General features: G+C 40.3%; 1 protein-coding gene across 2 annotated transcripts in view; it reads right to left on the minus strand.

The window, feature by feature from the left end:
- ATAD2 (ATPase family AAA domain containing 2) overlaps positions 1-12,927 on the minus strand; it is a 52,768-nt gene extending 39,841 nt beyond the window's left edge. The window contains exons 1-2 of one of the 2 annotated variants that reach the window (XM_064268044.1): positions 12,676-12,927; positions 3,018-3,166 (exon numbers count right to left, since the gene is read on the minus strand). In XM_064268044.1, coding sequence (XP_064124114.1) covers positions 3,018-3,166; positions 12,676-12,843 — 317 coding nt within the window. In that variant the 5' untranslated portion in view covers positions 12,844-12,927. The remainder of the gene's footprint in view (positions 1-3,017; positions 3,167-12,675) is intronic. The other variant, XM_064268043.1, reaches the window with a different exon arrangement.
- Between the last annotated feature and the right edge of the window lie 2,636 nt (positions 12,928-15,563).

Genomic DNA, 15,563 nt, shown 5'->3' on the forward strand with positions numbered 1-15,563 from the left:
AACTACATAAAGCAGAACTCGAAAACACTGCAGGCTAATTTTTATAAGCCACATACAAATATATCCCGATGTTCTCAGTATTCTACCACGTAATATAATAAACAGTATTTGTAATGACGATTTGAACAAAGTAATATATTTTTATTTAAGAAGACAGGATTTCTTCTCCACAGAAGTGACCACTAAGCACATGAAGAGATACTCCACATTATTAGCCATCAGAGAAATCAAAATCACAATGAGATACTTCATACACATTAAAATGGCTCAAATAAAAAAACACTTTTTTGGACAAATGGTGGTAAGGATGTCAAGAAACTGAACTCTCATACACTGTTGTGGGATTGGCAAAATGGTACAGCTCCTTTAGAAAACACTCTGGCAGTTCCTCAAAACATAAACACAGTGACCAATTGACCCAATAATTCCATTTCTAGGTATGTATACACCCTAAAGAAATGAAAACATGTCTACACAAAAATTTGTCTACAAATGTTCACGGAGTATTATTTATAATAGTCAAAAAGCAGAAACAACCCAAATGTCCATCAACTGATGAATGGATAAATAAAATGTGGTATATCCATACGATGGAATATTATTTGGCAATCAAAAGGAATAAAGCAAAGTATTGATACATACTATAACAAGGATGAACTCCGAAAACATGCCAAGTGAAAAAAGCCAGACACAAAAGGCCACAAATTGTATGATTCCATTTATGTGAAATGTCCAGAATAGGCTAATTTATAGAGACGGAAAGCAGACTGATGGTGCCAGGGGCTGGGGGTAGAATGGAAAGTGATTGCTAATAGGTGATGAAAATGTTCTGAAAATTAGATAGTGGTGGTAGTTGCACAACATTGTAAATCTACAAAAACCACAGAATTATATACTTAAAATCGTGAATTCTATGGAATGTGAATTATATCTCAGTTAAGCAGTTAAAAAAAAAACAAAACCAAACCTGCTGCCGTCGAGCTCATTCTGACTCATAGCGACCCTATAGGGCAGAGTAGAACTGCCCCACAGAGTTTCCAAGGAGCGCCTGGCAGATTCAAACTGCTGACCTTTTGGTTAGCAGCCATAGCACTTAACCACTACGCCACCAGGGTTTCCAGTAAGCAGTTCATAAAAAATAATTAATGAAAAAGGTAGGAATTCAATATGTTTTAGAAGGACTCCAACTTAAAAATACCAAGGTATTCACCTGTAAATCCAGATCAAAAAGTACATATTTTAATATGCTCCCTTAATACTTTTCTATTACTTCTCATTTGAATAACATAGATCCCTTCAAAGGTAAAAACTTTGAGGGCCTCCAATATTAATGTTTTATATGAATATTTACAAACCAAACTGATCTAAATCCATTTACAAGTTTTATACAAATGAAACTATAAAACCACCAACAATAACAAAAAGTATTAACAATATGAGGTTTTGTTGAAACAAAATAGCTATTTGCTGTGTGAATATGATACTGATTTGCTAACAGTTTCTCTTGAGTTTGGCATCTATACCACTATCTATCATGATGAGTCAATTCACCCACTGTTTTTCTTTATTTGAAGTGCTCCAAATATTCACATCAACAGTATGTCACGACATCACATCACATGGCCTTCTTCTGGCAGTGCGTGTGCCATCCACGTATTAAGTCAGATTCTGTTCTTATCTCATGAACCTGACATAAGTAAATACTACTTGATGTCAATTCAACTGTAAGCGCAAACGCAGGGCCTAAAATTTTACGACAAGTCTCTATAAACTGGTAATTTAGATTATCCAGAACATGCTTATTTTTTTCCTCATATTATGAAACATAATTTAAAAATTGTCACACAGAATTCATGGACCCCAAAAATAAACCTGAAGACTTCAAGTTTCAGAAAGACCAGGCTAGCTTATAATTGATTGCATTGATTCTAAAAGCTGTACATTTCCCCCCTATTTTAAAATCTCTGAAATTGGGATATATCTTAGCATTGATGGCATGTCACAGCTTAACAGTCTGTGTTTTTTCATATTTAATGTTTCAAACAATGTGTGCTTAAATTGCTAGTATCTTGGACTCCATAAATAATGGATGAGATGTAACTTTAAAAATATAGAATAAAAGACTACTTAACTAGTAAAAAATAACAGGAACAAAAATTCAGAAACTAAAAAGGGCTTACCCTCACTTACCTGGAAAATTTGCTATACAAACTAAGAATCATTATTTAAGAGCAGGAGGGGTCTAAACTTCTGTATCATTACCAATAGTTTCTTTAGAAAAGAATTAACGTAAAAACAATTATTTCATCAAACAAATTTTCTCTAATTGGGGCTTTCCCCTCATTTCTATTAAGTCCTATCAAGAAGGAAAAAAAGTGAAGGTTTTGAGTTAATTAAACTTAGCTTAGATTTAAATCCTGCTCTTAACCAAATCTCAGTTCCATGAATTTAGCCAAACTACTTATTCCTTGTGTGTTAAAATGGGATTCATGGCACCTACCTCAGTGTTTTTGAGAAAGCAAAATAAGATACGTATGCGGCATCTAGTAGACACACATAAAACTAGTTGAAAAAAGAAATCACGTTCGGCCTCCTTTGTGAAGACTGCTTTGGAGCATGCCAACACAGAGAAGTTCATAAATGACTCAGAATTGATGAAAAACTGGTAACAAGCATTCGGGAATAGGATTACTGCCTTGAACAAAGGTTTTGTAAAAAATTAAAGTAGAGCTACATATCACAAGCAAGGTAGTTGCAAGAAGACTCTTTGGATACTTAAGTACCAACCTTAGCTCAAATATTGTTTCTGAACATGAAAATAAAAACAACCCAGATTGTGTACATATTAATTTTTAATTCAATAACTTTCATTTGTGGCAAATTTATGTCAAATAAATTACATTTAAAACACCAGGAATCTTGATAACTGGTCAAGAATACACTTTAAAAATTAAATGCAAATCCTAAATTGCTACTTTAAAATTATTTTGAATTACTGGTCAATCGTCTTGTATTACCTTGTAAAATGCCTGCCATTAGCATGTTTCTCCATTATTTCCATATTCTTATCAAAACTAGAATCTGAAGAATTCTGTGCATTTTTTCTCAAAGGCTTTAAAGTGCGCGTCTGGTGGTAGGTTTTCACTTCCTTAACCGAAGACCCATCCTTTAAAAAAAATTAAGAAAGACATCTAAGTTTTTTTAGTCAAAACCCCTAAGTTAAATTCCTCCTAAAAGTTTTCTCTAATTACAAGTTTGAAACAACTGCTTTCTGTGAAATATCATTCTGCATCTCGCCAAGACATCAGACTACAATTATCTAGAATAAATAAGCATTTTATGATCAACACATTCAGCAAACTTAGCATTTCATGACTAACATAAGATGTATAGAGGGTTTATAGTTCTATTTCATAACAAGTAGTCTAGAAAGTGAACTTCTCCACCACTGACAAAAAATTATAATAGTTCATTACTGTAAGTACTCATTTATTTTAAGGTTCCAGAAATCAGAAATACCTAAAAAAGACACATACATAACCTTGTTTGCTATCCCAGCCACTGGTAGCAACCTTAAAATAACTGGCCATCATAATTGTAATTTTGGCCTTGTTGAAAAAGGAGTTCTTATCAACTATCTGTTTCAACCAGTTTCACTCAGATAATGCAACCGAATTCAGACTCTTTAGGTATGTTACTCTGCTGTAAAAATCACAGAGCTCTGTGTAACTTAATTTAAGCCAACCCTACCATGCTACAGAAAAGCACACAAAGTAGGCCCTTCTTCTGCAGGATGTTGTCATACAATAGCCCCCACCAATAATTTCTCAAAAGGCTTGCTCAACAAACTAGACTAAAAAGAATAACACACATGCAATAATAATAATAAACTAGAGACTAAGTTAACCAGTTGCCATTAAGTCTATTCCAACTCCTAGCAACCATGTGTGCCACTGTAGGTTTTCAATGGCCAGGCCAGAGGTGCCCCTAGGTGGACTCAAACCTCTAATCTGTCCTTAGCAGCTGAGCATGTTACCGTATGCACCACTCAGGGACTCCAGAAGCTAAGTTAGTGGGCTGCTTTAAGAGTACAGAGGATGTCACGAAGTAGTAAAAAAGTTCATTAAGAACCTGTCTGAAATCGTATAAAGAATCTCTACATTAGGAGAGAAGTCAAAAGTCTCTGACAGCTCTAAAATTCTATGCCTTACCACTATGAAACTGATAATTTTAAAAACAGGTAATGCTTTAGAGAAAAAACAAAACATTGTTCCTCTTCCTCCCTTTTTAGTTTGCCTTTACTCTATCACCTAGTTTTATCAGGTACCAGCAACTAGGAGGTAGAAAGAAATTTTTAATTCCTGTCCTGCCACCTCTGTGACTTTATGCTGACTACCTGATTGATTCACAAATAAGGACATTCATACCACAAAGATTTATGTAAGAATTATGTGCTTCATAAAATATTAAGTAATGTATACGACTTATCACCACCTGTCAGTGTAACTGTATTTAAGGATGTTTGAAAACAGAATCCCTACAGCTTAAATAGGAGTAGTGTAACAAGACTGTCCAAGGGAATTTTAAGGGAATCTATTTCCAGATTCTCAACCTCCATAAGTACTTTTTCTTAAAACTGATCTGCCTGAGAAGGTGCCTTCCTTAACACAAGGCGTCCTCTTTCATTTGCCTTTCTCCCATTTTACAAAAAGGAAGTCCTATTTCTCACCCATTCTGTGGACTTACTATTGTGGACTGCCTCAAGGCATTAAATCTCTATAAAGCCAAGCAAAGAAAAACATCCCTGTAGGTGTTAGGAAAATGAATGACTGAGCAAGGTAACAAATCCCTTCCCTTATTAGGTGGTTTCCAATTCTTCACTTTCAACAAAATTGAGAGGAACCTAATCAAGCTAAGAGCTTTAAAAATGACTTCTGGCAAGTGATATTCTGTATAGAAGCCAGAAAAACTGAGTGGCCCTCCTCGAAAAAACTCCTTTCATTTTATCCACTTATTGATGTGAACAATGTTTCTCAGTGCTTATATTTATAAGAAAAGGAAAAAAAGAGAGATTGATGCCAAACTGGCTTTTAGTAATTTAAGCAATAAGTAAGATTTATCCACAGACACCCAAACTAATTGGGTGAGTGGCGGACTTCAACCATATTGTTGTGATCATGGATGTTGTTCCAACTCATACAGGCCCTATAGGACAGAGAAGAGCTGCCCCATAGGGTGACCTACCTGTAATCTTTACAGGAGAAGAACACCAGGTCTTTTCTCCCGCGGAGCGGCTGGTGGGTTCAAACCGTCCCCTTTCAGTTAGCATCCAAGTGCTTAACTATTGTACCACCAGGGCTCCTTACAACAACTATATTAGATCCTAATAAAATCATACTTTTTATTGAACCATTTTTAATAAAAGTATATGTACTGTTGTTTTGCTTATCAGTAATTATGATAATTCAATGCAGAATAATTTATCTCCTGAACACTTTAAGTCACAGAAAAGATTAATAAATGACTTTCAAGCATAAAAATATATTAACATACTGTGGGTTAAGTGAATTGGAAATACAAATTGAGAGGAAAAAAAAAGAGCATCAATGTAAAATATCTGCCTGCTAAAAGAGCTTGTTAGTGTATTGCTTTTTCATGTTCAGGACAGATATTGAATAACTGTAACTGCTAGATTCCTGGTGGACACATATATACTTCTGATGTAAGTTTCATTATGTTTAATGTTAACGGTAAAGGATGGCAGAAATTATTCTTCGTAACTATTTAAACAAAGTGAGAGACAAAAAACCTTAGATGGCAACATAAAAATATACAAAGGAATACACAGTTAAAAACAATTTAGGAAGTATGTGAGCAAAAAAGTTTAGGAGTCACTGCCTTAGATAACCTAGGAAAAAAAGACCTTTCCAAAGCTACAATTTTATGATTTAATTGAGCTGATGAAAAAACACAAGATAGTATATACTTCACTGAGATACTGTCTATTAACAAGCTAAGCCTAAGGCTGCCAATTTACTCATTTGAAATCTACTAGTTTCTATGCTGCTTTACATATGGCATAAAAAACCAAAATCAAACCCGTTGCTGTCAAGTTGATTCGGACCCACAGTGACCGTATAGGACAGAGTAGAGCTGCCCCACAGGGTTTCCAAGGCTGTAACTTTAATGGAAGCAGATTGCCACATCTTTTTCCCAGAGTGGCTGGTGGGTTCGAACCACCAATCTTTTGGTTGGCAGCTGAGCGTTTAACCACTGCGCCATCAGGGCTCCTTACAGTTGTAATACTGACCTATAAAATGCATTTGCCCAGACTTAAGACTCTCTGAAAGTTTGAATAGCAGCATAAACAGCATGCACAATGGTATATGTGCTACACCCAGTACAGGTGTGATATCCCTTCTTAGCTTTGTCTTTAAACATAAGAGTAGTTAGTTCTTCACCATCTACCTGTTCCACAAGCTCCAGCAACTTAGTTTCTCTTTAGCTCCTTTAGCAGATTCAAAGCTATCTCCCAACAGCTAAATCCAATGGTGTTTGCTCTACCTCATTAACATCGATGGAGTTGATCAGTGCCTTTTTTAAATGCTTTGATCTTTTGATCTACATGATATCCCTGGTTACATACATGATTCATCCTCTTCCCATCCTTAAAATGTAACCATTATTCAAGATCTTCTCCTTAGTCTTTTTGTGATTTGCAATGCTTTTCAACCACCTTTAGGATTCAACAATAACTATACTATATGTTACTCCAAAAGATATGCAGTCCAAAAGAGCCCTGGTGGTGCAGTGGTTAAGAGCTCGGTTGCTAACCAAAAGGTTGGCAGTTCGAATCCATCAGCTGCTCCTTGGAAACTCTATGAGGCAGTTCTACTCCGTCCTATAGGGTCACTATGAGTCGTAATGGACTGGACAGCAATGGGTAACCTCTCACCAAACTCTGGCATCATAATCCCAACTGTCTACTGCTCTCCTCTTCTGCTGGAACCAACACTGTCCTCCCTTCTTGTATTTGAACAACTCTCAGACCTCCTGCAGTGGTAGTTGGCATTTTCCTCTCCATTCCTACTACTACCACCTTAGTTTAGACTCCAGTTTTCTCTCCTTGGACTACTGTGATAACAATGTACTAACTGAGAGCCCACACTCTAAAGATAGATTGCCTAGGATTGACTCTTGGCCCTGTAACGTAGGGCTGTGTGATCCTGGACAAGTTATGCAAAGTCTCTGTGCCTCACTTTTCCTATCTGTAATGAGGATAAGAAGTTACTTTATACAGTAATGTGTATGTGTGTATTAGGTAACTTGCCTGGCACATAGCAAGTACTATTTAAGTGGCAGCTATTACTATTATAATCTTTTAACTAGACTGTCAAGCTCCAGCTTTGTTGACTGTAATACATTCTATTCCCTATCTCATCAGGTCCCTGTTCCTGGCTCCTCACTGTTTCCCAAGAAAAGTTGCAACTTCTAAGCCTAAAATCAAGGGCTCTTTCTGTCTTATGCTACAGGCTAACATAAACTGCCTAGCAAAAATGGACTACTCATCTATCTTTGCCCCAGACCAAGCCCAAATCTCTAGAACACAGAGCTGTCATGTCATCCAACTCCAGGGAGCAACATTCATTGCCACATGTCAAAATCTCCCTACCCATTCTTTGTGATGCTTCATTGAGCTTTTTTTCCCTGTGTTGTGTTATGCTTCAAGTTTTAAAAAATCTTCTATATATGTACAATCAGTGTTGAATCTAAATATCTTTCCAGGCTTATAATAAACATACAATTAAAAAATGACAATAGTACCTTCTGCATACTGTAGCATGTTTTATTTTGTTTTACCTAACGATATATGGGAGGAATAAAAATGTAGGTAAACAAACCTAAAAGTAATGTCCAACCATCACAAAAAAATCTTGCTATCCATCCTTAAGTGACTCTCCAGCATAAGAAACAACCCTGAATTTACAGGAATCAAAGAGCCTCAGGCCTGTGTGAGTATGGAAATAAACAATGACTCGTCTGACTCAAGAGGAAAAAGAAACCACAGAAGGGGCATCCAAACCCATGAGGCTGGTACGATGAAAATAAAAGTAAAAAAAAAAAATTTAAAAAACAAACAACAACGAAATAATCAGGGAATCCATTAACAAATGCCAGTTAAAAGACAACAAATTCTTAAGCCCAGCTGAATGAGATGATATTCAAAACATAAAAGTAAAATGTGAAGAAAAAAAAAAAAGTAAAATGCGGTTAATTAATAGATGACTATAAGTACCTTCAGAACCGGAAGATGAGGTCAGTCTCTGAGATTAAACTAAGAAAAATGCAAGTTAATGAATAAATTTAACCACACGTAAAAGTAACCTACCCTGAGAAATGCTGTCAATAAATGTGGATGAGGAGACTAGGAAATACACAAAAACAACCAGAGTGACCAGGGAGTTAGCCTCTGAAATGCATGATTAACGTAAAAAGCTGTAACTAAATCAAATATATAGAGTGTAAAGTCTCCAAATTAGAAAATATTCCAATCACAAAAGTATATTTCATTTTTGGTATTGGTGGGCTTTTGTCAGCTATGAATATATTATCCCTCAGGACTACCCATTTCTTTTGATCCAATCCTCAAGAACTCTCACTAGACAACTCTGATTATAATTTGATCTACACAGGCCCTCTGATTTATAGAGGGGAAGGGCATTTCTTCTCAAAAAGATATACTCTTTACCGGAAATCCTGGCCTGGGGTAGGGGGTGGGGGTCCTTTCCAGCTATCATTGCTTAGCCACCCTACATCACTGGTATGGTGTTTATTGCATATAATCTCTGTATATTACTGTTTAAGTCTTCTCTGCTAGACTAAGCTCTTTTAGATCAAAAAGACAACAAAAAATGTTTATTGTGCACCTACTACATGCTACACTCTGATCTAGGCATTGGCAATTTGACATCACCAAACAAAAAGACAAAATCCAAGCTCCTATGGAGTTACGTTTTGATTAGGGGAGATATAAAAATACAATTTTCATTTTACAAATCCACAATCAATGCCCATGGAAGCAGCAGTCAAGAAATCAAATGATGTATTGCGTTGGGCAAATCTTCCGCAAAATGCCTCTTTAAAGTGTTAAGGAGCAAATATGTCACTTTGAGGACTAAGAGATGCCTGACCCAAGCCATGGTATTCTCAATCACCTCATAAGCATGGGAAAGCTGAACAATGAATAAGGAAGACCGGAGAAGAATCAATGCCTCTGAATTACGGTATTGGAGAAGTATCCAGAAGAATGAACAAATCTGTCTTGGAAGAAGTACAGCCAGAATGCTCCTTAGAAGTGAGGATAGTGAGACTTTGTCTCCTGTACTTTGGACATGTTATCAGGAGGGACCAGTCCCTGGAGAAGGACATCATGCTTGGTAAAGTAGAGGGTCAGTAAAAAAGAGGAAGACCCTCCTCAAGATGGATCAACACAGTGGCTGCAATAATGGGCTCAAGCATAATGACTGTGAGGATGGTGCAGGAACAGGCAGTGTTTCATTCTATTGTACACAGGGTCGTTATGAGTCGGAACTGACTTGATGGCACCCAACAACAACAAAAATATAATAAATTACAAAATTATAGAATATGTTAGAAGGTGATAAGTTGTAGGAGAACATAAAGCAGAGTAAGGGGCACTAAGAACGTCAAGAGGAATGGTTTCTAACTTTAAGTAGGGTGCTAAGGGTAAGCATCACTGAAAAGATGAAATTTTACCAAAGACTTGAAGGAGCCAGATTCTTTGATTTGAATCTCGGTTCTACCACTTACTATACGGGTGAATTTAGGCAAGTTATTTAAGTCTCTGTGACTCAATTTTCTCATTTGGAAAACAAGGATAATCACACCTCATAAGGTAAGTACTATAGGAGCTCTGAGTGTTTTTGTAATTAAAAAAATATATATATGTATATATATACATACATGGAAACCCTGGTGGCGTAGTGGTTAAGGGCTACGGCTGCTAACCAAAAGGCTGGCAGTTCGAATCCGCCAGGCGCTCCTTGGAAACTCTATGGGGCAGTTCTACTCTGTCCTGTAGGGTTGCTATGAGTCGGAATCGACTAGACGGCAGTGGGTTTGGTATATACGTACATAAGTACAGTAAAAGGAGATAAAGAAACCAGCCAGGCAGATTTACAGGGGGAGAGTATTCCAGGCAAAGGGAACAGCAAGTGTAAAGGTCTTGATATTCAAAAAGCTAGGCCAGTATAGCTGGAACAGAGCACGTTTTGCAAAAGGAAGAATAAAAAAAGGATGTCATCAAAGAGATAAAGGACAGGAGGGCAGAGGGCCTAGACTTGTCCCCAATTTTTTAAATTGTTACTCTCAAGGGGCCACTACAGGGTTTTTGAGAGAAAAGTGATAAAGTATTTTGACTTTTTAAATGGATTACTGTGAGCTATACTGAGAACTGACTCTTAGAACAGGATATATACGCATATACAGACGGGGCGGATTATCCAACATGCAAGGTAAGCAGGGGCTGTGCTTACTGAATCTGTAGTCAACAATTTCACGTAGGTTTCACCACACCACATCAAAGCGAAACCCATGGGAAATTGTACACTACAGGTTAGTAAACACAAGTCCTTGCTTATCTTACTTACTAGATAATCTGCTCCTGATAGAAATACATACGTATCAGGGCAAAAAGGCCAATCAAAAGACTATTTTAATAATCCAGGCACGAGATAATGCTTGACCCAGCATGGCAAGACAGGAGGACTTGAGAGGTGGTCAGATTCTCCTACCAGCAGCTCTGTGGGAGAAAACACCTGGTGATCTGCTCCTGTAAAGATTTCCTATGGGGCAGTTCTACTCTGTCCTTTAGGGTTGCTATGAGTGGGAATCGACAACCCATGTGGTGGGTATTACTGCAATTTAACAAGCATAAAGAAGTCCTGATTACTGGTAAGCTCGGAGTCAAAACTCAGTTATCTTAAGAGCCTATGTACTTAACCAGTGTTCAACATATCATTGTAGTTACAAGATCTAGCATTATCCTAAACATAATAAACAGTCAACAAATATTTGCTGAAATAATTAGCTTTTCTGAACACAGGTTAATAGGTCAGGTAAAGAAGTATCTGGTTTTCCCAGATCTCTGCCAATTTCTGCACTTGTGATTGAGAAACAAATCCTCAAAGTCAGGAAAGTATGTCTTTTCAACTCAGAATCAAAATATTAGAGAGTTAAGAAACTACAAAGTCTCTCTTAACTCAAACCTCTCAGTACAGAAGCAACCAGTATAAGGCATCCACAAAAGATACCGGTTATTAATTTCACGTAGTGACCACTCCCTTAGCAACACAAGACTGAACTAAAAAAGAGGACTCTGCTTTGTCACCCTTTCCCACCACAATGCCTCCCGTTGACCTCTCATTGCCTTCCGAGTTCCTAACCCTCTCTCTGGTCCTGTTTTTCCTACTCCCCAGTCTACCCTAACTCCTACTCCGTGCTGTGCTAACTTCCAACAGTGCTGCTTTCTCAACCTCCCTAACCTTTTGCTAACGCTGTGCCCTTCACCTCTGCCTCTTTTAGCAGCTGGGAAGGGTTGGGGAAAGAAACTCTTCCTCACCCTTGATTCTGCCAGTCAAAAATCCTATCTGTCCTTCAGACCTAGAAAAAGGACCACCTCTTTCAGGAGGATCTTACTGCTCCACCTCCTGCACACTTCCCCTACAGACGTTGTTTGTAACTGTCGCATGACAGAAAGGAAAAGATTTTGGAGGCAGGGAATCTGGGTTCCAATTTTAGATTTACCTCTAACTGGTTACCTTTGAGTCCGTGTCTGCCTCGGTAAAACAGATACTATAACTGTCCTCCTAGGGTTGTTACGTGGATTAACGAAAGAGAGCGTACAGGAAACGATGGTTTCCATCCCTCCACATTATGCAACCGGGTATTATTCACGGAGCTGATAACCGAACCCGCCTGGATTGTAAATGGAGGTCAGGGAACCTGAATTACAATCTTTCTATCCCCGCAGCCCCTAAAACGTTTATAATGCATACAGTAAGCAGTCAGTTGGGCGCCCTGGTGGCGCAATGGTTAAGCGCTCGGCTGCTAACGGAAAGGTCGGGATTCAAACCTACCAGTGGCTCTGCGGGAGAAAGACCTGGCGACCTGCTCCCGCAAAGGTCACAGCCTAGAAAACCCCGTGGGGCTGCTCGACTCTGTCTCATAGGGTGGCTATGAGGGAGTCCACTCTAGGGCACATAACAACGACAAGCAGCCAACGTGTGTTGTTTTCAACTGACTGATGCGAACCTAGGGCGGGAGGCCGAGCGATCGGGGAGCATGGGTGAAGGAAGCAGCCCAAAGAACCAGGGATCGGTCCCTGAGTGCACGTCAGCTCTGGCGGGCGCCGGTTTCCTCTTCCGTAAAAGGAGGGGGGAAAGAGCTGCTTCGCCCTCTTGCAGCCAGCTGGCTCTCCGGGACCTGACCCGCACCCCCGGGGGCTCCCCTGGTAAGCAGGCTTCTATTTCACTGTTTCAGGGGACGCACTCCTCCCCTCCCACCGCCCCCCAACTGTCACGGGTCCTGCGCCACCGCCCGCTACCCGGGCCCCACAGGCGCTGCCCGAAGGGCCCGCCCCAGGCCGCTACTCACGCCCGCGGCTGCCGCGGTGACGGCCGACTTCTCAGCCGCGCCGGCCGAGCGGAGCCGCCTGCGACCCATCTGCTCCAGGCTGAGGAACTCGCTGGACAGGTCCAGGGCGTCTCTGGCCGAGGCGGCGGAGGGACTGTGCAGCTCCAGGCTGCTGCGGAGGACCACCATCTTCGCCGCCTTGCCTCCGAGCGGCCGAGACGGGCGACGGGGCGGCTCTCAGGCGGCAGCTGCTCGGCCTCTTCCGCGCTCCGAATTCTGGCGCCACAAGCTCCGCGCCAGCTGCCGCGGCGCGCTCGCCCGAGATCCCTCCGCCGCCCGGCCCGCCCACGCGCCGCCCGGGCCCCGGATCGCGGTCTCGCCGGGGACGCCCGCCTTTTCCTTTCTTCCGGTAAATAGGACGAGGAGGGCCCGGCTGAAGTTGAAGGGAACATGCGCCGACGGGGTCGAGGACTTCAGGGGACCGTCGGGGGAGAACGCTGACTTCTTTTCCTTAGATAGTCCCGGCTCGCGGACTCGGCGGAGGGAGACGGCGGGAAGCGGTGCTGAGTCCGTTTGGAATTTTGGCGCGTGGACGTCGGGGGAAGGGAAGTTTCTGCCCACTCTGATTGGCTGGCACGGGCCCGGCGCCTCCTCCCGCCCCGCCCCACACCTGCCCGCCTCTTCCCGCCAACTAGAATTCAAATGCAAAACGCCGAGTCTGTGACCGGCCCGAAAAAGCTCTGGGTCTTTGACAGGTTTTGACTTTGAGCCATAGAGCTTTTTACTGACGGCTTCACCAAAACAAGTTAGTTACAAAAAAGAAAACAGGACCAAGCTAAAAGCTACCCAGCAGAGTGCAACAGCTAAGGAGACAGGCTTTGTAACGACCTGGAGCAAATTACTTCACCTCTCTGGGACTTAATTTCCTCATCTAGAAAATAACTAATAATAATACCTAACAGTAGTTCTAAACCGCTGTTGTGACTACACCTTAGAACAATGCCTGCACATAGTAAATTTTCAACGTCACTGGGTTTTTTCTTTTTGGGTAGGTACTATGTTGTGTAAAAAATAAAATTTTTTTTTTTTTTTTGTGTTGGGAGCCCTGGTGGCGCAGTGGTTGAAAGCTTCGGATGCTAACCAAAAAGGTGGGCCGTTCAAATCCACCAGCCGCTCCTTTGAAACCCTATGCGGCAGTTCTGCTCTGTCCTATAGGGTCGCTATGAGTCAGGTGGCAACAGGTTTACTATTGTGGTGGTGGTGTTAGGTGCCGCTGAGTTGATTTTCGACTCAGCAACCCAATGTGACACAGTACAAATGCCCCATAGTGTTTCCTATCCTAGGCTGTAATCTTTACAGAGAGAAGCCCTGGTGGTACATTGGTTAAAGCGCTCAGCTGCGAACCGAAAGGTCGGCAGTTCGAACTTACCAGCCACTCCACCGAAAAAAATTTGGCAGTCTGCTCCATAAAGATTTACAGCCTTGGAAACCCTGTGGGGTCGTATGAGTCAGAATGGACTCCATGACAGTGGGTGACCTTTACCAAAGCAGATTGCCAGGTCTTTCCCCTGCTGAGCTGCTGGGTGGGTTTGAAATGCCAATCTTTCAGTTAGCAGCTGAGCACTTAAAGTTCTACCACCAGGGCTCCTTCTGCTACTGTTACAGGATGAAAATTGTTCCTCTAACATTGTAGCAGTTGCTGATACTTTGAAACTGAAAACATGCTGAATGATCAGAATGTGAGAAAGAGTTCTAGTGAAACAGAAACAAAAACTATTGATTTGGATAACTGCATTTCATTAATTTAACACTTATTAAATATTGAGCATCTATTATTATGTACTGAGCACTGTTCTAAGCACTCGGGATGCATCAGTGAACAACAACAACAACAAAAAAGAACAAAAATGACCTTATGGAACTTAAATTGTAGAGGAAGGAGAAAGACCATAAACAAAATAAATATATGTTTGTTAAAAGATAATAAATGGGCTTAGAGAGAGAGAGTGGTGTACGCAGTGGCATGCTCCCATCCCCTCACGACCAAACCAAAAAAACAAATGAACAACAACAAAAAGGCAGAAATTGATAGAATAAATGGTCTCAGAACTCTGGAAACCAGTCAAAAGACTACAGTATATTATAAAACACTGAATCAAGAAAAAGGCAACATATAAATGACAGGAAAGGATTGGTTCTGGACCTTTCCAGTTCAGTGTCATCATCTAGGGGTTGCTACAGCAGACAACGCATCCAGGTAGGGAGTTCTGGTGTTAGAGAGGCTACAGCCAATATATCCAGGCAATATATCCTGGTGTTGGAGTGGACTTCAGGCTTCAATAATTAAAATAATAATAACAAAAGAAGAGCAAACCCTAGGGAAGGGGAAGAAGCAGATTTCCAGAGTTACCACAGTATAATAGATAAAAGTGCTAGTTTCAGCAAAAAAAAAATGAGAAGGCAGATGAAGAAGTAGAAAGGGATGGTCAATGCAAAACACTAAAATAAAGTGACAGGAACTATCCCTGAGAATAAGACTTACTAGACAAAGACATTAAAACAACAGTACTAACTATGCTGAAAGAGCAAAAGGAAAACATGGGCAAAGAACTAAGGGAAACCAGGAAAAAATACAGGGACAAATGAGAATTTCAGTAAAGGGATGGAAATTTTTAAAAAGAACCAAACACGTACTGGAGCTAAAAAGTACAATAATAGAAATGAAAAATTCACTAAAGTAACTCAACAGCAAATTTGAATTGGCAGAAGAAATAATCAACAAACTGGAAGATAGGGCAATTGAGAAACAAAAAGAGTGAAGAAAAGTGAATAGAGTTTAAGGGAATTGTGGGACCAGTATACACATTATGGAAGCTCCAGACAGAGCTTTGAAGTGGTTTCTTCCAGTT

This window comes from Loxodonta africana, chromosome 14, assembly GCF_030014295.1.
Source record: "Loxodonta africana isolate mLoxAfr1 chromosome 14, mLoxAfr1.hap2, whole genome shotgun sequence".
Lineage (NCBI taxonomy): Eukaryota > Metazoa > Chordata > Mammalia > Proboscidea > Elephantidae > Loxodonta > Loxodonta africana.